We start from the raw sequence: 23,487 nt of genomic DNA, 5'->3' as shown, positions 1-23,487 counted from the left end.
TGACCTGGGCCCAGACAGCTCCCGGGATCCAGGAGGCAGAGGCTGGGAGAGGAAAGGGAGGCAGAGAGGAGGCGCATTTGCAGGCCAAAGCGTCCGGCCGGCCTTCGCAGCCACTCAGCTCTTTGCAAACTGCCTGCAGCACCCTGGCCCTGCCGGGAAGGTCCCCCGTGGCTCCACGTCCAAGGTCCCTGCACCTGCTGGCCAGGCTGTAGGCGCCAACCGCTGGGAAAGTGAATGTTTCCTTTTGTAAACTTACAAACAAGTACATGTTACGTTTATACGGTGATATGTGATATGTAATAAGTTTGTACCTACTGTAGTCAAGTCTGGGGCCAGATGGTTTTTCAAAAGCATTTACATATAAATTAGACTATCTTTTGATTTTATTCTCCTAAGTCTAGACTGCATTTGACGGCCTGAGAAAAGAGCTGGAGAAATTTTTAAGTTATTTGGTACCTGACATTTTATTTTTCCCCAACTTTTTGTTACGAAAAAAATTTCAAACATCCAGAGAAGAGGAACACGTTGTACAACTCCCCACCACGTCCACTCCCCAGCTCCGGTCACTGATTTTGTCCTCTCGACCTTCTGTGCACGTATCGTCTTTGCTGAGTCATTTGAAAACAAGTTTCGGACATCAAGACATTTCACCCTCAACAGCTCATCTCCTAGAAATAAGGCCATTCTTCCAGATAAGCATTGTGCTATCACCACACCCAATTAGCAGTACGGATGGGTCTGTGATACTCCGTTCATACCGAAATGTCATCACAATACTTTCGTGCTGCTTAGGTGATCAGGTTCATGCTTGTTGTTAGAAATGTTGCTTCTTTTTAGCTGTTTTCATCCTAGGACCAATCTTACCCTTTTCCTGACGTTACCCTGTTTGAGGGATGCGTTAGGTCTGGCTCTCGGCACCTGTCTGGTCCTTTCTCCTGGTGTTGTTTACCGCGTGCTCTATCCCTCCTCCTTCCCGTAAACTGGACGTGAGGGCTGAAGTGTTTTCAGCAAGACCACAGCGTTGGCGATTTCGTGAGCTGGAGTTTTCGACCCCTAACGTCAGACTGACCCAGCATGGGTGATGCTGAGTTTGAATCCCCATGAAGGCGTTGACAGCCAGACGTCTCCGATGAAAGTGGAGGGTGTTTTTTCTTTCCCGGGGGGCACTGTGTGATTGACACACTTTCACGTCCCCTTGTCCCGCTCAGTTGTCTGAAGGGTGCAGAATGCAGAGCTGCTAATTCTTCCATTCCTCCCGTACTGATGAGCTGACATTTTCCGTGAAGAGCTTTCCCTCGTTACTCCGGGAGGCAGAGACCCTCAGGGAGGGCTGGTTTCCTGGAGAGAAGGAGGGAGAGAATATGTCTCTAGGGGCTGTGGGGGGCACACAGAGCCCCCCCCCCCCCGTCAGGGTCCAGTGTCTGAGCCTTAAGGCCCAGGGAGGGAGGAGCTGGGGGTGGGGGTGGGGGTGCAGCGCTGCTTCCGTGAGGGGGCTGTGTGTGGGGAGAATCTCTGGGGGAAGGAAGGTTTTCCCGAGAGGATTTTCAGGAATGCCTCTGTGTCACGTCCCCGCCTCTCCCTTGGGGCGCCTGCGGTAAAAAGCCCCACTGTTTTTCAGGGCTTCTGGGGCTGTTTTTGGAGGCATCACCAGGCCTCAACTTTGCCCCGTTACGTCTGATTTCAGAGGCCCTCGGTGAGTGGAGACGCGGGCACCAGCCACAAGGAACAGCAGCCTGCAGCTCATCTTACCCGGCATGAGGCACCTAGTTGAACAGAATTACTGATAAGCCAAGCGCCCGGTGGGGTGCTGATGCAGAAGCCAGCACGCCGCGTGTGCCCTCTGCTCTGGCGTGGGGCCGAGGGAGTGTCTCTCTCTCTCTCTCTCTCTCTCTCTCTCTTCCCCTCCGCTGGGCTGGATGCTGACGGAGGCACGTTCAATCCCACTTGCAACTTGGGACAGAAGTGGCTTCCGGAAGCTTGCGCAGGACTCGCTGGTCAGCCTGGAAGGCCTCCACGCAGACGGGCTCACAGCAGTCAGGGACTCATTAAGCAGCATGGAGGACCAGCATCGGCCCTCCTGGGACTCGGAGCTCCGCAGCGCCCCCAGCCCCAGGTTCTCCAGGATACGGGTTTCTCTGCCAGCAAAGCGCAAACCCCGCCAGGTGCCCGTCAGGGCTCAAACCGCCCCAAATAAGCACTCGCTCCCAGCTCCAGAGAATGCTGGACAGGGCTTGTTCTCTGGAAGCAAGAGGCCTCCAGATCTGGGGCAAGTACCCCAGGGACCCTTCCCCTGTCCTCCACCACCCTCCTGGTACCCCTGCGGCCTCCATCCTGCCTGCCCAGGGCCGTGCACCCTGGCTTTGGGCATCAGGCCCTGCCTCCTTCTTGCTCTCCTTTCCTTCTCGTCCCTCTCTTTCTCCTAACCTCCAGAAGCTTCCAGGAGCGGTCGCTGTGTTCATTCACCTGGCTTTTACCTTCCTTCTCCAGTGGAAAATTCTGTAGTCTGGTCACCTCCCCGGGTGTTCTTCAGCAGCACCTCCCATGGACTGCTTTATTCAGCCACACAAAACGGTCCAACCTGTGTGCGACAGCGGTCACTGCGATTGGCCCGCAGGCCCCAGAGCCGAGCGGGGGTGCACACGAGGCTGGGAGCCAACGAACAGGGTCTGAGCCACCAGCTAACCCGGCAGCCAGCCCGCGGTCAGGTAGTTTCAGATGGAAATCATTAAGATCACGAGGACGGGAACAGTAACAGCCGTCGTCGTCACCATCGTCCTCGTCGCCCCAAACCCTCGCTGTCAGCGCTGCAGACGCCCGGCCCAAGTCCATCCACGGGCCCAGTTGGTACCTGGTCCAGCTGGGTCCCGCCCGAGACCCCGAGGTCGGCCGCCTGGAGCTCGCCAGCCCGTTGCAGTGTCTGGAGCCTCCTGGGGCAGGGGCTTGGGATGAGCTCGGCCCCAAGGGCTGAGGCGAGAGAGTGGAGGGCTCTTGAGAAGAGGAGCAGACGGGGTGAGGGGGGCGAGCACGGAGGTGGGGGGGGTGGGGGAGCGGGCCCAGGCGCCAGGAGGTGGGAAGGGGGGGCGGGGAGATGGGGAGGGGAGATGAGGAGTAGAGGTGGGGAGGGGAGAACACAGGGAGGGGGGCAGGGAAGCGGGGGCGGGGGCGGGGAGGTGAGAGGGGCGGGGGGGGGGGCCCGGGGCGGGGGGGGGGGGGAAGATGGTCTGGGACTTGAGGCGAAGGGGAAGTGGGGGTTCAGGGAGGCGGGGAGGTGAGGGCGTGCAGGCCGCGGTGAAGGCGGGGAGGGGGCGGGTTGCAGGGGCAGAGGACGCGGGGGGGGGGGGGAAGGGGGGAGGGGGGCGAGGCGGCGGGCGGGAGGGGCGCGGAGGAGGCGGGGAGGGGGCAGCAGGGGCGCGGAGGAGGCGGGGAGGGGGTGGGCGTCAGGGAAGGAGAAGGCGGGTTGCAGGGGCGGAGGAGGCGGGGAGGGGCGGGCGCAGGGGTGGAGCGCGGGCCCGCCCCGAGGCCGCTGGAAAAGTTTGCGCCCCGGCGCGCGCGCAGAGGCTGAGCCAGCCGGTCCGTGGACACGCGACGGGGACGCGGCGCCAGCGCGGTGGCAGGACGAGCGCGGGCGGGACCCCCGGCCGGAGTGCGACCCCCCCCCCATCCCCGCCCCAGGACTGCCCCGCTGCCCCGGTCCAGGCCGCTGGGAGCGGAGGAGGGGTCGCCGGGACGCGGGCGGCCCCAGTGCCCTCCCCAGACGGAGGTGAGTCGGCGGCGGGGCCCGGGGCGCAGAATCTGGGCGGGCGAGTGCAGCCGGGCCCTTTTCTCGCCAAATTCCAGCCTGTCCCGGGCGCGACGGGGACCTGGTAGGGCGAGCCACCACCTCAGCATCACGCTGTCCCCCGGGCCGCCCATTCCGTGGCGGACAGAGGATGGTTCCTTTTTGCCCACGGCCCGACCGGCTAGACTGAGCCTCCCCTTAAAGCCCCGAGTGCCGCTGTCCCTCCCGGGACGGTTAGCAGGCCAGGCGCCCTTCCAGGACGAGCACCTGGGGGCTCCGGGGGGTGGGCCTTCTCCTGGGAAACCATTCCTTTACATCACATGAGCGGCAAAATTCCACCTTTTCCTTCTGTTTCTCAAAGTAGGCGGTGGAGACCGCCGGACTCGGGGCTGGAGGTCACGGCCCCTACCCCCTAGGTGCAGCCCTAAGGGTCCCATGGGACAGTGGTGCGCCGCCTTCATAGCTGACATTAGGCCTGGGGAAGGGGCCGTCGCGGGAAAGTCGTGCTCTAACCCTTCTAACGCCGGGCTCCAAGTGGCCTGCCTCTGCCCTCTCCCTTCTGGCGCTGGCCAGTCCCGGGGACATATTCTTTGTGGGTTGTTATATTTAGATGTAAGAGAGGAACTTACTGTGGGTTCTTGAAAGGGAGAACACACTGGGTTAGGAAGATACGGGGGCTCTTCTGGAAGATTATTTCTAAAGGGGAGGGTGCACCCTTACCAACTCCACAGTTCGGCATCTTTCTAAAGTCTGGAGGTTGCGGTTGGAGACAACGCGGTACCTAATCACCTACTTGTAATTCAGCTGGTCAACGCTCTCATCTTTCTTCGTGGCGGTCTTGCAGGCATGGTTAAGGAAAACAATTGCTAGAGAGTACCAGGGCTGGGTTAGGTTCTGCGGGTACGTGGCGGAGAAAGACGGCCGTGTCATGGCTGATGGTGTGGCTGTGTGTGTGTGTGGCGCTCCACGGCTCGTGGGATGTCTGGATCTGTACAGTGTCTCACGTAACCGAGGCCGAGCGCAGTGCCGGAATGAGTAATTTTGTGGCCGTAGGAGGGCCACACGTGGGGTGTTCTCAGTCAGCAAACCTTCACATCCGGCCTCCGACACCAGAGACTGAAAGTCAGCCCTCGGAGCCTCCTGCTAAGAGACAGAAGGCATGGCTTCTCAACCAGTCCCATCTTTGAAAATGCTGCTTTTCCCCTTGCGTTTCTGAACTTGGTAAAGTGCGTGGCTCTCCCGTTTCCTCCCACGTTGGCCCAATGATGTTCTCGGAACGCAGGCACCGCTTTTCCTGTCCCTGGGAACTAGGCCACTGACTTGGTCGTCTGGGATCTTTTCCATCCTCCTAAAGATGCTTCGATACCTACAGTGTATGCGTGTGTTTTTATGATCGAGAAACGAGAATCAGAGCGTGCCGTCGTCTCGAAATGTGGGGGTTACCCTGCTGTGAAGCCCCTTTTTTTCTGCCAGGACTTTGTGCTGTGACACAGCCGGCTTGGCCACGGGGAGCCCTCAGGCCATCTGTGACGGAGCCGAGGGCCTGCTGGGGGTCACCCAGCCTTCTGTTCCCTCTCCTGTGGCTCCGTCCTCCTCCTCCTATGGGTTTGGAGCCACTTCTCACTCCTTGGGTCCTCGGCCCCCATTTTCTGCTGAAATAATTAATTGCCTCAGGAGATGCTCCGGAGCTTTCGGCGCTAACGGGAGGCGCAGTGACCTCTGCCCCGTTGTGGAGACTCCTGTATCTCGGTCACTGTCATATCAGCAGTGGGCACGCAGTCGCCTCTTGTTCTCTGTCCTTTTCCTTCTGATTTGGTGGAGTTGCCACCGTGTCTGTGGGAGGCCAGGCGGCAGGCCACCGGGTGTCTGTGACGAGACTGCTCACTGCACAGCGTGGCACCCAGGGGTGGCTCTGGCGTCTGTCCGGCACCGCGAGCGGGTGCCCGTCCTGAGTCAGTCTGCGAGGCCCTTCGGCCTGAAGACGTGACTCCCATCGCCCCGGTGTCCGTCCGCATGCGTTCCGGCATTCGGCCCCTGGTGACACTCTTGTCACCGTCCAGGTGAAGAACGCGAGGAGGGGCGGACGCTCCGGAAGAGCTGCCCCTAATATGGTGCATGGGGATCACATCCCCGGGCCGGCCAGCCCAGCCGTGTCTTACAAGCTGTGCCGCCAGGGACGGCGACCGCCACACCGCAGCCTCAGTTTCCTTCTTCGAACGTCCAAAAGGCAGATGCCGCCATGGGGACCAGACATGCTGTGGCCCCGTCGTTCTGGGAAAGGATGGGAGGGACCCCACAGTTAGGGCTTCTTGGGCCCAGATGTCTCTTATTTGCATATGCCCTGGGTCCCCCCGGGGAGCTCACACCGTCATGCATGAGGGGGGCAACTGTGGCAGGAGTCCAGTCCTGTGCCCTCACTAAGAACAAGCAGAGAAGGGGGAGTCTGAACAGAAAGCAGAGGGTAAGCCCTCTTGTATCAAAACCTTGACGGATGAGCCTGGGGACCCAGGAGAGAGAGAGAGCGCAGAGGCAGACCCTGGGGCCTGTGCCCGGGCTCCTGGGTCCACCCCGCGTGCCTGGAGTGTGCCAGATCTGTGTTAACGTCTGAGGCTCACCTGCCCGGGAGAATGGCCCCTGGGAAAGCCGCTGGGCAGCAGGGAGCCTGCTCACAAGGGTTACTCACCGGGGGCTCCGAGCCTGGGCTGGAGCAGAGTGCCGGCATGGGGCGCGCGGGCTGTGTGTGAAGCCTCTTGCCGTGACCACCTCTAAAAGCCCCGCGGGGTCACCTCAGAAATCTGGGGCAAGGGGAAGTACTCATTAGCAAAAGAATTTCCTGGAGCGTTGAAATGGCCAGCCCCCTACTTCCTTCCTAAATTCTCATAAACGACAACAACAAAGTACTGCTTTCCAAGAAATTTTCCAAGCATCGGCAAAGGCTTGGCGTTTTAGCTCAGTTTAGAGGATGGACGAGTCGATTTCTCCGGGAGAACGTGCCTTTGAGAAATCTCACCCTGACTCTGACCAGGAGGAATTTCTCACTGTCTTCCTGTGCTTTTCTTGTTTGCCTGTACGGAGAGAGAGAGGGACGGACCCCAGACTTAGTGGAAATATTTTCCTTTACTTTTTTTCTTTTCCTTCTTTTTATAGTTTGTTTATCTTTCAAATTGCCATGTGTAGAGAAAGTGAATCACTAGCGTAGACAGCACATCTGGAATCCATCGGCCGACCCGGGCCGGCCCCTGTCCGCGGATGCACCTCCTTGGAACAGAGGGGTGGGGAGCCCCACTGATGTGACACGGTCTAACCTGGATGGCTCACGGTGGCACCACCTTCTAGAAGGCGTCTTAGTCCTTCTCAGCAAAGGGAAAAAGCGTTGGTGCTGAAATGCCTTGAGGCAGACTTGACCCCACCTTCGTGAGGATGCCGGGAATACTGTAGGTAGTGATCTCTGTTGAGTCCGTCCCCTGGGCACTGGGCGTGGGCAGTACATCTGTTCACCGTGAGATGCACACACCTCCCTGCTCGGCACGGGTGAGCGGGAGGGGTGTGCGGGGGTCCCGGGGACGTGGGCACAGCCCGTGGGACCGAGAGTCCTGCCGGTGGACATCAGCCCTCCGGAGCCTGGAGGTCGTCTGCAGCGAGCAGAGGTTCCTCCCCTGAGGGCCCACACCATGCAGCAGCTTCTGGAACAGGGCCGGTGCTCCGAGCCATACAAGACAAGAAGGCCCACCGCCACCTTCCTCAGCATCCTTTTTCGGCCGTTGTTTCTGAGTTGTTCGGGGGAAATTAAGCAGTGATCAGATGCTTACAATGAAAAGCCAGACGGCGGTCACTACCAGCCCCAGATGCTTATTCTTTTAAATAAAACAAAATGTGAGCATAATGTATACATGTCACCCCCGTGGGGACTTCTCCAGCCAGCCAGGTGCCATTAGTCTCTACAGGGACCCCTGTATCAGAGCCCCTCCTAGACACCAACACGATGTCCAGAAATCCAAGGCACCGCACAGAAGCACAGACACAGACTCCTGAGGACGCCCCCTTCCAGCCCCAGCCTCGCATCTAAGGACGATGACATGCGGCAGCCATCCTGTGTCCACAGACAGGTGCAGCCGTCCTTGACAGGAGCAGGAATTATTGGACCTGAATGTACCTCCACGTAGGACGCTGCTGAGCATCACATCGGCACAAAGATGCCAGGCACGGTTCTATGCTGTGGGGCCCCATTTACGCAGAGGTTGGAAATAGACTATGGCCCTCGAGGGTATGAGAAGCTGGCCAGTGGGGTCCCCTTACCGGGAGGGGTGTTGGGGGTCCCCTTACCGGGAGGGGTGCTGGGGGTCCCCTTACCGGGAAGGGTGTCGGGGGTCCCCTTACCGGGAGGGGTGTCGGGGGTCCCCTTCTCTGCAGGGTAGGCCAGGCTGGCTTCCCAGGAGCTGGTGCCTGCCAGCCTGACGTTTCCGGCGGGCTGAGGCCCTGCCTGGCCCTGAGAAGTTGGGGGCAGGATGGGAGAGTATTCTTCCGGAAAACTCAGGTCCTGCCGCGCCCCTGAGACATGGAGGCAGAACTCCTCTGTGATGCTCTTGCCCACAAATAGCAGCCCTCAGATGCATCCCAAATCAGTCTGGCCTTTAGCCCAGCACGTAACTCTTGGGATGGAATCTACGTCCTAATGTTGAAAACCCAAAGAAAATAAGCTTTTAGTTCCAGAGAGAGCCAGATACCTTCCAGTTACACAAAAGGCGGAGAATAGCATTTAACAAAGGATGTTCTGAAAAAGTATGCTTTTTGAATGATGAATATTTCATCAATTCATGATGAATCAAGCATTAGCGGGGAGATGAATATTTCATCAATTCATGATCAATTCATCAATTCATGATCAATCAAGCATTAGCGGGGAGATACATCCACCCTCAAGATGCATGGTTTCAGTGGCTCTCTGGCACGTCTTCCGTGTTTTCATTGTGGTCGGTTTACTGCTGGGTCCTGACTTTACCGCTCAGCTCAGTTCCTTCTGAACCCCACATATGCGGGCAAGGGCACCCCTGCAGCCCTGCACCTGCGCGTCCTCTCTCTTTACCTCCAAGAGGTCCAACCCAGCAGGTTTGGAAGCTCCCTTCTGTCCACGCTGTCCGCGCAAGCCCGGGGGTGGGGAGCGTGCAGAGGCAGGACCATGCGTGGCGTGGACTTCTCGCGGGGGAATCGGGCCGGAGACAAGCTGCAGCTGTGCCGAGGCTTAAGAACCTTCCCAATGTGGATGTTTGGAGCCCTGTCTCATCGATTCACGAGCAGTTCACACACCTCGTCAGTGTAGGTAACACTCACACGCTTCTGCGGTTCAGACTGTTGTGATGCTAGCTCACTCACCCGTGGTCGTGAGTCACGTGGACCACGGTGTACCATGGTCAGTTCCAGGGACGGAAACCCAGGGGAGGGCGCAGGTGTGAGGCAGACTGGACTGGGTGCCAGCGGACAGAGGGGGCAGCGGGCGGGCTGGCGTGGGGCCTGTGTGTGCCCACCGCGGGCGGGGACATCGCCGTTCTCAGGACGGACTTAGACGAAGGTCCGGTGCCAGGGGAGGCTGGTGGCAAAGCCGTCCACTGAGCTGACCCGTGCGCCTCCAGACACGTCTGTGCCTCCCAGAGGCCGGGCCCCCGGGGTTTCTGGAAGCAGCAGGGCATCGATGCTTCTGCGTGCTGGGGAAGTCTGCAAAGAAGAAATGGCACTGCTTCTTTCTGTCTCAGAGAGCCCGACCCCCCGCTGACAGAGGGCAGCCTGACGGCACCCCGGGCCCTGAGCAGCGCCGGGGGCCAGGGAGCAGTGACCTGGAGGGTGCCCTGAGGGGACCCGCGGTTTCCTCTCTTTCTCCTCCGAGAGCGGCCGCCAGCACTGCAGCCCTGGGTCCTTCCAGGACGAGCCCCTCTCAGGCCGTGTTGGTACCTGGCAGTGGAGCTCAGTGGCCGGACTCTGACTTCGGGCTCTGACCTGAATGTTCCAAAGGTCAAAGAAGTCACGGCCGGGGAGTCGGTGGGCTGTCTTAAGCTCACCTCATTGGATCTTAAGTAGATACTTGCACGAATAATTGTCGTTTTAAAACCCGTGGGCCCCCTGAAAGCCACGTCTAGCTGTGATGGTGACGTCCCCAGAGGTGCTGAGTGTGGCCCCAGGTGAAGGTGGGAAGTGTCAGCTTGGGGGACGACTAAAATCCGGGGCCCTGGAGAGCCTGGAGCTTGGCTTCTCACCTTCACCGGTTGTCTAGTGCCCCCGGGGGGGGGGCGTGGCTTCTGGCTCATGTGCATGCCTTCAGTTTGGGGGGTTCAGACAGTCTTATCTGAGCTCTGGATTTTCAGCCAAGTTCAAAGCCCAAGCACTGGTCCCTGCCTTCCCTTCCTTTACCTTGGGTGGACGTATAGGCCTGCGTCCCGTCTGCCCCCCCCCCCACCACGTCCCGCCGCCCCCAGGGAAGGCCTCTGGTGGCCTCGTGGCCCTGTCTCAGGCCTCGCCTGCGGGCCATCTGGACCAGACTCTGTCCCCGGCCCTGGTACCCGGGACGCCGTTGCCCCACGTGGCTCCGGGCTCACCAGGGAGGCCTCAGGAGCTGGGTGGGCGTGCTCCTGGGCTCCATCCTGTGTTGTTGTTGTCCTGAGATGACCCCGTTTCTCTCCCGGTAACTGGGAATCATGGTTTAGCAGCTCCCGCCTGTGGATGAGGCTGGGTGGCCAGCATCCCACATGCCCGGAGAGTCCCCGATGGACGTTTATTTGGGTCTGTGTCATGTTGCAAGAGTGAACGACGGGTGCTCAGGCACCGAGTCTCCCTCCAGGTGGCTGCAGACGGCAAGTTGCTGCCCGTGGCCGCCTCTGCCTCCGGGGAGCCCCGGCCAGTCCCACGCTCCCGCGTTTTTGGTGCCTTCCTCCGACTCTGCCGCTGCCGCTGCTCCCCCCTTAATCGCTGGGCGCCCCTCTTTTGTCTCCGCAGGCGCCTGCTCTCCATGCCCTGGCCGGGGTCCCGCCCGGGGCCACCTCCGAAGCCTGAGCCGGGTTGGTTTCTCTGGAAATGGACGTGCCCAGGGCGCCCTCTGGTGGCTCCCGGAGCTGAGCCTCGGTGAGCCCCGGCGGCGATGGCGGCCGCGGTCCTCGCGCCGCACCTCAGGCCCTCCCCCGGGAACGAGACCCTGCACCAGCACTACAACTACGTGGGCAAGCTGGAGGGCAGGCTGAAGGAGGCCCCCGAGGGCAGCACGCTGACCACCGTGCTGTTCCTGGTCATTTGCAGCTTCATCGTGCTGGAGAACCTCATGGTTTTGATCGCCATCTGGAGAAACAATAAGTTCCACAACCGCATGTACTTTTTCATCGGCAACCTGGCCCTCTGTGACCTGCTGGCCGGCATCGCCTACAAGGTCAACATCCTGATGTCGGGCAAGCGGACGCTGAGCCTGTCCCCGACGGTCTGGTTCCTGCGGGAAGGAAGCATGTTTGTGGCCCTCGGGGCATCCACCTGCAGCTTGCTGGCCATCGCCATCGAGCGGCACCTGACGATGATCAAGATGCGGCCGTACGACGCCAACAAGAAGCACCGCGTGTTTCTTCTGATCGGGATGTGCTGGCTCATCGCGCTCTCGCTGGGCGCCTTGCCCATCCTGGGCTGGAACTGTGTGCACGACCTCCCCGACTGTTCCACCATCCTGCCCCTCTACTCCAAGAAGTACATCGCGTTCTGTATCAGCATCTTCACGGCCATCCTGGTGACCATCGTCATCCTGTACGCCCGCATCTACTTCCTGGTGAAGTCCAGCAGCCGCAGGGTGGCCAGCCCCCACAACTCGGAGCGCTCCATGGCCCTGCTGCGGACCGTGGTCATCGTGGTGAGCGTGTTCATCGCCTGCTGGTCCCCACTCTTCATCCTCTTCCTCGTCGACGTGGCCTGCAGGGTGAAGGAGTGCGCCGTCCTGTTCAAGGCCCAGTGGTTCATCATGCTGGCCGTGCTCAACTCCGCCATGAACCCCGTCATCTACACGCTGGCCAGCAAGGAGATGCGGCGGGCTTTCTTCCGGCTGGTCTGTACCTGCCTGGTCCGGGGCCGTGGCGCCCGCTCCTCGCCCACCCAGCCTGCCCTCGATCCCAGCAGAAGCAAGTCCAGCGGCAGCAACAACAGCAGCCCCTCGCCAAAGAGCAAGGAAGACCCTCCCCAGAGAGTCGCCTCACCCTGCATCACCGACGGAAACAAAACCCTGCAGAACGGGATTCTCTGCAAGTGAGAGCCCCTGCCTCCAGGAGCAGGGGAGGGGAGCCCCACTCTGTGGCCACGGCCGTATCTGTTGCATGCCTCGCCCCTGGGAGTTCCAGAGAGGGGACTCGGGAAGTCCACTCGCCAGTGGCTTGCCCGGCGTGAACGTCACGTGAGGAGGGGGACCCAAGGACCCGCCAGTGTGTGTCACAGCAGACCGTGAGCTCTGTCCGTCTTGGCTCCAGTCTTCTGAATGCACCATGCTGCGACAGTATCTGCCGCCTTCCCCTGAGCCCTCCTGGCTGCTCCCCGCGGGGCCTGGACAGGGAAGGTCGCGGGCCCCACAACGTGCAGGGTGTTTCTCAGAATGTCGTGACGATGTTTGGTAACTTCACTCTACACTGTGAGCGGAGTGGATGCCTGTGTGCTCGTCATTTCTGTGTCACGGAGCACTTGTGTCTCTTATGTCTGCCGTTGGTACGCAGCACCTGGGTATGTCGGTGAGTGGCAGTGTGTGACACAGTTAAATATCCGTAAGTGCAAGTGTGTCCTGATTGAACCACCAGGTGTAAGGATGTGGCTGGAAACTCGGTGGACACGGCAGTCCCGGGCTCCTCAGACCGACGTGAAGTCTTGTGTTCAGCAGGCTTTGAATGCCTGACTTCCCAGAGAGGGCTGGTTCCAGGAAGGTCTCAGATGTGTGGGTCTGAAGGATCCTGGGAGATCGGGCGATCTGGTGATCTCTGGGAGCCGTGTCCCTGTTCCTCTGGGGCTCCTGTGTCCCTGCACATCCAAACCCACGTTAACCAAATTCCCTGATTGTTTGGGGTTCCTACAGATCACAGAAGAGCCAGGGGCTTCCAGGAGCCCATCCCCAGACCAACCAAGAAAGGGACCCACGCCGCCCCCCTCCCCCGGCCTGAAGCCGGAAGCAGTGGTTTGTTTAATGCAATGGAACGTTTGTACTGAATTAGGAGAGGTTTACAGGGCTGTGTTGAGTCTCTTTCTTTCTGATCAGAAAAGCTCGGAGGCGGCAGCCCCGTGTTGTCTCAGTGGCATAGCTGGGGAGGTCGGAGGTCTCCACCCTCCCCAAAGCTGACCCTGACAGTGACAGCCAGGAGCGTGTCCACATGTGCTCTCCAGGGAAACGTAAGGATACTGTAATCTGCCTTTGCAGCCTGGGCTGACCCTGCGTCCCTGATCGCCGGGTAAAGGGATTACTTAGGAGGGGTTTCCGTGCACGCCCTCCCCAAGGACCCCACCCGCAGGACAAACGTGTGTGCATCTGTAGAGATCTCATAACCATAGAGCTGATGGCTTCTTGGTAAAAACAAAACGAGCAACCTTTAAAAGGACCCTTACTCGGGCGAGCCCACATCGCAGCCCCTGGGGTTTCTCAGGTTGGCTGGGAATTTCTGGCCGAGTCAAGACTCAGTCTCAACACGTTAACGATTTGCAAGAGAAGCTGGCTCCCGTGTGTCATCTGATGCACATTCCCCACACCGAGGAACGTTCCGGTGGGTCCTGGGTGGTTTCCATGTACTGACCAAAGACTATCCTCATTTTTGTTGCCGAGGAGAGAAATTGTACTTGTAAGGAGATGTCTTTGGTGGCATTTTTGGTGGCTTCTTTACATCACTGAAAAGGGGCTTCTTTCTGAACTCAGCATTTCTAGAAAAGTGAAGCATTGAGGTACTGGGTTGAGAAAACAAAGCCGCATTCCAGAGAGCTGGAAAGTTGGGCATCGGTGCTCGCCGGGTGACGACGTGACTTCAGGACCCGGTGCCCTGGCTCTGAGGGGCGTTGTGGGGGTGGGGGGGGGTCTCCTCTCTGGTGCTAATGTTAGTGACACTCGCTCTACAGTCCTGTTGAGAGAACGCAGAACTTTCAAGCAGTCTGAATGAAAAATACGGCAAAAAAGGCACGGTGTTTGCTTGCTGTATGCAGAACGTGATCGAACATCAAGACCGGTGTGCACGGCCCTCGGCAGCTTGCAGGGGCGCGTTTAGGAGTTGAGACTACAGAGCTTGCGCTAGATCTCACTCGGTTAGTAACCTTCACGGTGTCCCATGTGTTTGTTAAAAAAAAAACCCAAAAACCAAAAGCCTGCATATAAACTGGTCATTGGGGCGCCTGGGTGGCTCAGTCGGTTCAGCGTCCGACTTCGGCTCGGGTCATGATCTCACAGTTCATGGGTTCGAGACTGGCATCAGGCTCTGTGCTGACAGTGCACAGAGATTCTCTCTCCCATTCTCTTTGCTTCTCCCCTCCCTGGCTCTGTCTCTCTCTCTCAAAATAAATAAATCAACTTAAAAAAAAAATAAAAAATGAAAAAACAAACCTGTGGCTGGGGGTCAGCGTGGGGGCCCGTGTGCAGGGTGGCCACCTGGTTTCCCACCTGGGGCCACTGTCCCTCCAGGATGGAAACGGCTCTAGGAGCCCGTGCCCTCCCGCACCCAGTCCCCCCAGGGCAGCTGCCCTGGGTCAGGGCTTGGAGGCGGGTCAACCCTTAACCCTTCCTCGGGGAGAAAATCACAGGTCCTGGCAGAGCGTGGCCGACAGAGGGCGTCTGGTTCCACTCCGTTTGCAGCAGGTGAGAGTAGGTCAGAACCGGTCCTTCGCCCCGCGTCATTCTTGACGAAGGGCCACGTCTAGCGTGTGTGTGTGTGCGTGTGTGCACGTGTGCTTGTGCGTGTGTGTCTGCTCTGTGTTAGGCCCGCAGACGGCCTGACTGGGGATGTTCATGCTGATGTTGGTGGAGAAACCTCACTGCACAAGCGAGGACCACCGCGGCTCCCCTAGAGCGGACGCGGCCAGAGACCCCGTCAGGAAGGCCGACGCCAGACCCCGTGTGCACGCCACACCATCAGGGGGGCGAGGCTGTGCAGGTGCTGCTGTTGGAAGAGGCACGCGCTCCCTTCGGAGAAGCTCCAGCCCCTCTGCCTCGCCAGGCGACGCAAGACCCCCGCCCACGGGAGAGGCTGGCCACGCAGCCCTCCGTTGCTCACACCTCGGTGACAGTCACTCCAACGGTGAGCTTCGCGGCAGGCGCTGCTCTCTGCCCCGTGACCTGTGCTGCCCAAGAGGCTGTCCTGGGGGTGGAACCAGGTGCACTTCATAGAAAACTCCTCACTGAATTAGCAAGTCCGGGCTCTTAAATTGTGTCTGTGAGGACAAAGCCTCACCACCCAAACGTTTTAGCGTCTAAGTCGAAATATCAAAGGGTTTGCTGCACAGAAGCGCACACACCTGTCTCCCGAAGATGAAGGCACATTTTCCCATGACCAGTGAGCAGAAGGGTGCCATTGCCAACACAGCTGTGACACCCGGTGCCCCGGGCCACGGCGCTGACGCTCGGGGACGCCACGCGGCCCCTACGCCTGGCCGCCACAGATGCGGCCAGAAGACACGTCGCTTCCTGGAGGAGGTTAGAAAGCTCGAGGCTGGTTTGAGAATGCCACTCCTCAGAACCCAAAGGGGATTCTGTCCCAGCATCAAAGCAGAAAGTGGCTCATCGGCGACACGCCCAGGCAGAGACTTTCACGGCAATTCTTTCTTGTTCCGCAAAAGTCAATGGAAAACAAAACACGGGATTCTCAAGTGATATTTATCAATATATATAATTTCCCATCCAAATGCTTTTTAAAAAGTAATAAATATCTTATTATTACACATTGAATTTACACGGAGTTCTTTCCTAATCCTTGGACTTTTAACATCCCATGTTTAATTCTTGTTTAATTCTCAGTGCAAAGAAACATTCACATACTTAAAGTTTTTACAATATTTATTCTGGAACAAGTTTTATTCAAAAGGCAAATGAACACAGAACATTGCACTCGCAGCTGACACACAGTCATTACAGAGAAAGGTAACTCAGCGTTCAAAGACAGAGATGCCCACGTATTCCTGCTTTGTTGACCACTGCTGGATTTGGTCGGGTAGACAATTTGGTTGTGGTAAGGATGCCCCGGGTGCGTGGGACACTCAGGACCACGCCTGCACTCTCCGTGTGCACGCTTTGCTACCTACAGCGTCTCAAGGTGAAGCAACGACACAGAAATGTAACCTTGTACGAGGTTTCGTGCCTGGCACTTTCTTCCGTGAGAATGGTTCTCCCAGCTCGGGGAGGAGCCCTGGAGAGTCATTTATTCAGGACATCTGGGGAGGCAGGGGGCCTGAGGGGTGCAGCCCCCAGTCCCCAGCGCCCATGCCAACACCAGCCGTGGGGCATGCATGAGAAGGGTGCCCCGCAGGCTCTGAATGTCCCCTGTGACCCTCCCGCCCCACCCGCCTCCAGCTCGCACAGCCTTCAGACCCCCGGGCCCACCCGGGAGCCCCAGCCTCCACTGTCCTGTTGAACCTGGCCACGCCGGCCATCAGGCCCGTCTGACCCTCGTGCCCCGGGTGTGTAAGTTTCCTACCGGATGACAGATTCCCGTCTCTCCCGGGAGCCCAGCACAGAGCCTGCCGCACAGGAACCTGTGCACAGACGGGGCCAAGACGAATGCCCGCCAGCTGTGGGGTGCACAGCTGTGCCCAGGCAGACCGCTCGCACCCCAGCACACCTGGTGCGGACAGCTTTTCCGCACCTGTCCCTTCCTGCCCGTCGTCTCTGACCTCGGAAAGACACTGCCGGATGCAAGCAGCGCATGAGACTGGACTTGCTCGTCCCCGAATGCTTCTTCTTCCCTTCAGCCTCCTGCGCTGTCTCCCTCCTTCCTTGTCTTCCCTGCTGGCCTCCCTTCCCTCCTGCCCCTCGGTCACTTCCACAGTGCCCACCCCGCCCTCCTGTCTGTTTGTGCTCCCCCTTGCACTTGGGTCCCACCTCCGGCGGCATCCAGGACGCTCCTCCACGAGTCTGCAGAGGCCAGGACCTGTCAGCCCCCAAACTCTTCACGTCTGCTTAACTTCCTGCCTGTCCTTGTGGCTTAAAATACCAGAGCCCGGGGAGGGTAGGCCGAGGTGCCCGTTCCACCGCCCGCCCGCGCACGCACACACACAGGTGTGCATCCGCCGTGATCAGCGCGGGTACGTGAGCACGCGCAACTGACATTCAGGGTCCTCGTACAAATCGCAGTTTTTCTAGCTGCTATAAAATGTGCCAGTTTTAAAACTGTGCATTTGTTGCTTGCAAACTTATAAATATTTATAAGCCCCATTATAAATAAATTGTGGCTGGCAGACGGCACTCTGTCCGCCACCAGCAGCGATTTGCTCGAGTTCTCGATGCTTATCAATCCTCCACTTTTAAAACTCAGAGCACGGGCTCTGGGATCTAGAACACGAAGCAGTAGGAAAACCTACTGGTAAATTGGAGGGGAGCCCTCCGTAGGGGAGGGCTGGCAGCTCACACCCGATGGTGGTCCACACTCCCTGTTTACCAGAAATACACATTCCTGGGCCCGCGCAGCCCGCCTGGGGTGGGGCCTGGGGCCTCCTCGCTGCCCCTCGTCTCCAGATCTGCCTGGCCCCGAGGACTGTGTCTCCGCCTGGGATTCCCGGCCCGGGGAGTGTGCACAGGGCCCGCTTCCCGCCTGCGCCCGGCTGGCAGCTAAGCCCAGCTGGGTACGTGCTGAGTTGTGTCCACCCCGCCTCCTGCCGCCCCTCCCTCTGCCACACCACGGTGACTGGGCCGATCGTGCCCTCCTCCTCCTCCTCCTCCTCGACTTCCTTCCCTTCCCCACCCCTGGGGCATCACCGGGAGAAACGACAGCCAGTCAGACCCTCTCGGGGTCTGCGGCTGAAGGGCCCCAAACAGAAGCACCTCCTCGTCCCGGAAGGGACACGAATGCAACCCAAGCGGGAAGAGCTGTTTGCCATTTTCCATGGGGGGTGCTGAGCGTTACACACACTGTCAAGGACCCTCAAGGGTCCTGCGCTCTGTCCTGCGTTCAGCCACCGACTGTCCCCGCGCTGCGGCAAGTCCCCTGGCCCTAGTCCCCCCACTGAAGAGCCGGGTCTGGAGCTGCAGGATCCTGATCCCATAGCCCTCCCTTGCTTGTGACCCTCGGGGGTGGGGGTGGGGGGCACGGCACATCCGGGTTCGTAGCACGTGCCGGCAGAGTGGTTTTTCCACTTCATCCTTCCCAGGACCATTTTTAAAGTTTCACTACACAGCCTGGTGTTCTGAGACACGTGACCCAGATTTGTCTGCGACACGCGGTGACCCAAGCGCAGTATTTCCACAATCCCCCTCCCCCCTTCCCCACCACCACAGAAAGGCGAGGGGGGGGAGCGTGCACGCAGGGGGGCGGGACGCACGCATATGCTACTCCGCCAGCCAGAGAGCCCGTCACACGTGTGCACGAAGCATCCCAGGGATCAGCTGTCCTTCCTCTTCACGTACATTCACCACCACCTCCCATCTCACGGCGGGGACACCGCACAGCCCTGCGGTGCAGGTGGCACGCGGGCCAGCGCTCAGAGAAGCCCCAGCAACCAGTGTGAGGCCTCGTGGCTCTGGGGCGCCGCCGGGGGGGCCTGGGACCTCGTGGGAACTGCCTCCACCCCGTGACCGATTCCCGGAAATAAGGACCAGGGCCTCAGGTTTCAGGTGTCACTTATGAGAAGGACGCCTCCCCCCACCCCCACCAGGCATCTGACGCCACCTGAAAGGAACTGTCCGTCTCAGGAGCCCAGGACGGGCAGGGCCAGCAGACACGCGGCCACAGTGTCCGAGCACAGGGCCCTTTCAGGGGCCGCTCTAACCGCCACCCTGCCCCTCCACCCGCCTCCCGCTGCTGCCCCTCCTTGGAAGTCAAGCCTCCCTCTTCCTCTGCAGGCGGCTTGTCACTTTCTGACTTCCCTGGAAATTACCCCGGTGCCTTCCTCCCTGCGAGACCCTCAGGACACTGTATGTCCTGCAGCTGGGCCTCTGCCATCCTTCCACCCCAACAGCCAAGACAGCGATAAGCAATCCTTGTTCAAACGAAACGGGGTGCAGCAGAGTGGCCAGCGGGTCCTTGGGCCGTTGAGTATAGGAGCCCGGGAGTGGTGGCCCGGGCACAGGGGCGGGTCGGGAGATGCTCGCATGCGTCAGCCATCAGTCCGCTGAGCGCCCAGGGCCTCAAGCATCAGAGCTCAGTGAAACCACCGGCCAGCAGCCCCACAGGGACCCTGTGGGCGCTCAGAGGGACAAACGAGGATGTCATTTGAAAGTACCGCTGATTCACACATGGAGGTGTTGGGGGGGGGGGGGGGTCTCCAGGGCTGCCGCACCGGTGCGGCATCGGAGGCCCGCCGGGCCTGCCTTGTACACCCAGCACAGCCGGGGGCAGGGGCCCAGCAGGGGGGCGCAGGCCCGGTGCCACCATGCACCCCGGGGGCGGCCAGGCACAGCGCACAGAGAACATACCCGGGGTGCAGAGACCCTGGGACACACAGCCCTGCCCTGGCAGAGGTGCAGGCTGGGAACTGGGCGACGGGGGACCCGGAATCCTGAGTCCCAGGCACGGCAGAACCCGGTAACACCAACGGAGCAGGACAGCTCGGCCGGCTGCCCGCCCACCGCGTGGCTTTGAAGGTGGGTACCCACCCCGCCTCAGTTTCCCCGCCTGTGAATGAGGCCCTTCACACGGCCTTGAAGGGGAGCTGAGATGACCCCGCGGAGCCCCAACATGCTTCACAGGGGAGGGCCAAGGAAGAGAGACTCGAAGGCACCCCGGGTCTCCAGGTTGCTTCGGTGGCTACAAAGGGGCATGATTTCCCACTGGCACTGTTCCTTTGTAAGCAAACCCTGGAATCTGAGCTTAAAAATACATGTTTTGAATTAATATTGAAACAAGAATTTGATCTCCCGCCAATACTTCTAATTTTCTAAATTGATTCTCATGCAAAGAAAACATGATATATATATATATATATATATATATATATATATATATATTGCTTATCACCACTGAGACAGACATTGACTTCACAGAGAGCTCCCGCACCTGCAGATTACCATCTGTCACATCCTCAAGAGGGAAAAGAAAGCAGGTCACGTGTTCAGGGCTTCGGGGTCCCCAACCAGCCCTTCCTACTTTGCCCTGAAACATTAGCATTTGGGAGGTGCCCTTAACACGACACAGCGGGGCACTAAAAAGTCAGTTTACCCATCTTTATATGTGTGGACGCTCCCACACTGGGGTGGGACCTCTGGTACGTCTGCAGGGCTGCAGCCTCTGGGGTACGGGGCACAGGGCGGTTCCCACCCCCGCCCCGTCTGCGTCGTCACAGGGCAGGAGCCTGAACAATGCCACCCCAACCCCGTTCAGCTTCCACTGCTTCCGAGTGACCTGGGCCAGAGTATCTGCACTGTGACTGAAACCAGAACTGTTCTTTCCAGGAAGAGGCGGATGGTCCTACGTTAGTTCCAATCCACGGCAGAACATTCTAGAAGACTGAAGCCACCGTCATCTTGGATCCACTGGACCCTCAAGGGACAAAAACTCCTAAGAAGCCCCACATACATCTGTGGAGCTGCCCGACTCCCCCGTCACCCACAAGCTTCACCCCATCTTCCATCCTGGACACACACACCCCAAGAACAGAAATGGGGTTCATTTAGCATTAGAACTTCACAGATTCACTCAACAGAATTTTTTAAATCCACCCTTAACTCCTCACTCTTGAAGCATCGAATTTATTACCGTCCCACTCTAAGCGCGCGGAAAGTCCTTCTGTTGCTCCGACCCAGGGGTGCCTCGCACCGTGGGGCCGCACAGGACGGGGGCCTGTGCCGTGGCACCAATTAGAAGGTGCCAGCCGACGAATGGATCCTTCTATCTTTTAAAAGACAGCATCTGTTAAAATCACATGGTAACGTCAACACGGGCGTTTTTTAAAAGTTACAGGCACTGTTGACCTCCTGACACCGAATGACCCCGTAGGAAATCCCAGTACTCCAGCTCAAAGGAAGGGGTCAAGACAGAGCTCTGTGGGGCACGGGCCCTTTCCACGGAGCAACTGGGAAATCTGCTGCAGAGACAACCAGCCACCTAACCCACCGACCACTCGAGAAGCAGGAAACCTCCGACCGATCCCACGGGCCCGAGTCACCAACCTCAGGCAAACGTGGGGCAAGAGCCACGGCCGCGCACACGTCTCCGGGACGGAGCACGCGTGTCAGATCTGCCTTCGACACAGCTCGTACCGGTGCATTTTTCGCTGTCGGATTCAGGGCAGGGACGGTTTTCTAGCAGCTACCGCGGCGGCCTGCCATGATTGGATTGGCTGGAAGGACACAGAAGCCAAGACTTCGCCCCAGCCAGCCCCCCGCTCCCCCCACAGTAACACAGATGGGAGCAATGGAAGAGTTTGCCAGTGAAGATGTTGGTCACTGAGGCTCCTTTGGTGCCACATCTGGCAGTAAGATCTTTGAGAACCCTGGACAACTGAGGTCAAGGGGGACGGGATTCCCATGCTCAGGCACCACCGACACGGCCGGGTTGACAGTTCGGCGGCACCAGGTGTCAGGTGCGGGAGCCGGGAGCTCACGGTGCAGTGCAGACGACCGGGAGGACGGGGGGCGTCATCGCGGAGGGAGGGGGCGCCAACACCCCGCGGGGCGGCCCCCAGGACCAGAGCTAGGCCCTTTCGGGTGGCAGCCCGCCTTCTTCTGCGCCGACTCCGTATTTTTTACTCCATATTTTTAGAACCCTCCTGCCTGCTTCTAGTCCCCGTGTTGTGCTTATCGGGTAAGATTGCAGGTCACACCTTCCTAGGGGAATTTCTCAGGAGAATGGGCCAGTTGAATTAAATTTTTTGCCCGGACAACTAGAGTCAAACTTTTTTTCCATGAAAAACATACAGCACAGAACGTTAGTCTTACATCTTTCTTAGTCTTAAAAAATATAAATATAGAGGGCTAATTTGTACAGGATGTATAGGTATGTACACCTTTAATATGCACACGAGAAAATCAGGACAAGTTTATGAAACTTGCACTTTTCGGACACCTTCCTCCTGGGGCATTTGGACAAGGCTCTGAGCCTGTGGGCGGCTGCCCGAGTTTCCATAGCCCCCGTACCCATTTCCCGGGAAGAACCAGGTCTCCTGACCATCAGTGCAGGGTCAGGACGGAGTGGCCGGCCGGTCACAGGGGCTTCTCCACTGGCTGCTGGAGACAGAGCTCACTTCCAGCAGAGACGATGGGCAGGCTGTTCTCCAGGTGGTGGTTGATGAGGTGGCTGATGCTGTCAAAGACCTTGTCCTTCGTCCGGACCTGGGAGGGACACAGAGGGCAGGATGCATGACCCACGGGCAGAGAAAAGAGAACGCACGTGCTTGGAGCCAGCCCCAGACCACGGGAACCGGAGCGGCGACCTCCCCGGGGCCCCCGCACTCTCTCAGAGACACGTCTGCGAAGTCCCCAGTGATCGTCACTGGCCGGTCATTCAGCCTGTCACCTGCCATGTGTCTTCAGCAACCACCCTGCCCTCTGCTGTCAACCTTTTCTCTCCTGCTCTTCTCCTGCCCTCGAAAGACCCATCTGGCCGTCCTGCACTCACACCCAGAGGGGGTCCACGTAGCCCTTCCGTTTCCCGCACTGGGGGCGAGCCTGTCTGGGACGCAGGGGCGGCGCAGCACGCTCCTGGTTTCTTGGTGCAATGCCCGCCTGCCAGCCTCCGAGCAAGTGAACCCTGGGGGCGGGGTGGGGGTGTGGGGAGGGTCACCACTTTCCGCTGCTCACCGGGCCTGCGCCTTGGTCCCTGGGCTGCTACACTCCCAGTGTAGACCACACCTGAAGAAGGCAGAGGACGCCTAGCCAGGAACAGTCTCCGGCTGCTGTGGACACAGCCCCCATGGCCTCCTTTGAGGGGATGGGAGACAGGTCAGGGAGCAGGTGCCTGGCTACACCTGATGGCCCTCCAGCCCTTAGATGGTCCTCAGGATGGCTCTTGGATGCCCTGGGTGTCTGACCCCTCTCTCCAGCCTTATTTCTGGGGACCCCCCCTTCCCTGGGCCACAGCTCTCCCCCACCTGTCTCTCAGGGACTCTGAGGGCACATCTAGTTTCTTCCTCCTTACCTGTCCCCGTATTCTCTCCTTTCCTCTAATCCCATCCTCACCCCTGATGTGGCCACTCTTGTCTCTCCCTTCCACCAACCTACCAATGGGATGTCCTATTCTGAGCCTTCAGCCTTGATCTCATTCCCATCCCAAATCTATAGTCCAGGTGTGCCCATTAAAGCCCCCCCCCACCCCGCCCCCCGGCCATCTGCTCTAGGATCTACAAGATAGCAGCCACAGGCAACAGCAGAAACTTAGAAATGAGGGTGCTCTGTTCTCCTGGGGTCCCACACTGAGGTAGGCCCCCTTCCCCACAGGTGTCTGTAAGCATGGAGGGACAGGGACCCACTGGGCCACGGGGTTCCTGACCCTTGGGCACTGAGCCTCACCAAGGATGTGACCCAATGGGCACATTAGGAAAGGAATCTTTTTGCAAGAAATTTTGGCATCTTTTCATCAAGGCTGTTTAATCCTCCTGAG

General features: G+C 59.0%; 2 protein-coding genes and 1 long non-coding RNA gene across 3 annotated transcripts in view; 1 reads left to right on the top strand and 2 right to left on the bottom strand.

Annotated features, from left to right (window-relative positions):
• Positions 1-445: 445 nt before the first annotated feature.
• LOC113594269 (uncharacterized) lies at positions 446-3,064 on the bottom strand. The gene is made up of 2 exons (XR_008290781.1): positions 2,475-3,064; positions 446-2,135 (listed from the first exon to the last, which is right to left on the bottom strand). It is a non-coding gene; the product is annotated as an uncharacterized LOC113594269 (long non-coding RNA).
• Positions 3,065-3,498: 434 nt separating this feature from the next.
• On the top strand, positions 3,499-12,906 carry S1PR3 (sphingosine-1-phosphate receptor 3). The gene is made up of 2 exons (XM_053205369.1): positions 3,499-3,760; positions 10,760-12,906. Exon 2 carries the CDS (start codon positions 10,902-10,904, stop codon positions 12,039-12,041), a length of 1,140 nt encoding a protein of 379 aa, XP_053061344.1. The 5' UTR covers positions 3,499-3,760; positions 10,760-10,901; the 3' UTR covers positions 12,042-12,906.
• A 2,705-nt stretch (positions 12,907-15,611) lies between these two features.
• SHC3 (SHC adaptor protein 3) overlaps positions 15,612-23,487 on the bottom strand; it is a 104,478-nt gene continuing 96,602 nt past the window's right edge. Inside the window, exon 12 of the mRNA XM_027041218.2 lies at positions 15,612-22,220. Coding sequence (XP_026897019.2) covers positions 22,092-22,220 — 129 coding nt within the window. The 3' untranslated portion in view covers positions 15,612-22,091. The remainder of the gene's footprint in view (positions 22,221-23,487) is intronic.

This window comes from Acinonyx jubatus, chromosome D4, assembly GCF_027475565.1.
Source record: "Acinonyx jubatus isolate Ajub_Pintada_27869175 chromosome D4, VMU_Ajub_asm_v1.0, whole genome shotgun sequence".
NCBI lineage: Eukaryota > Metazoa > Chordata > Mammalia > Carnivora > Felidae > Acinonyx > Acinonyx jubatus.
The sequence above is the reverse complement of the archived record's forward strand: the minus strand, read 5'-3'. Positions and strand labels throughout refer to the sequence as shown.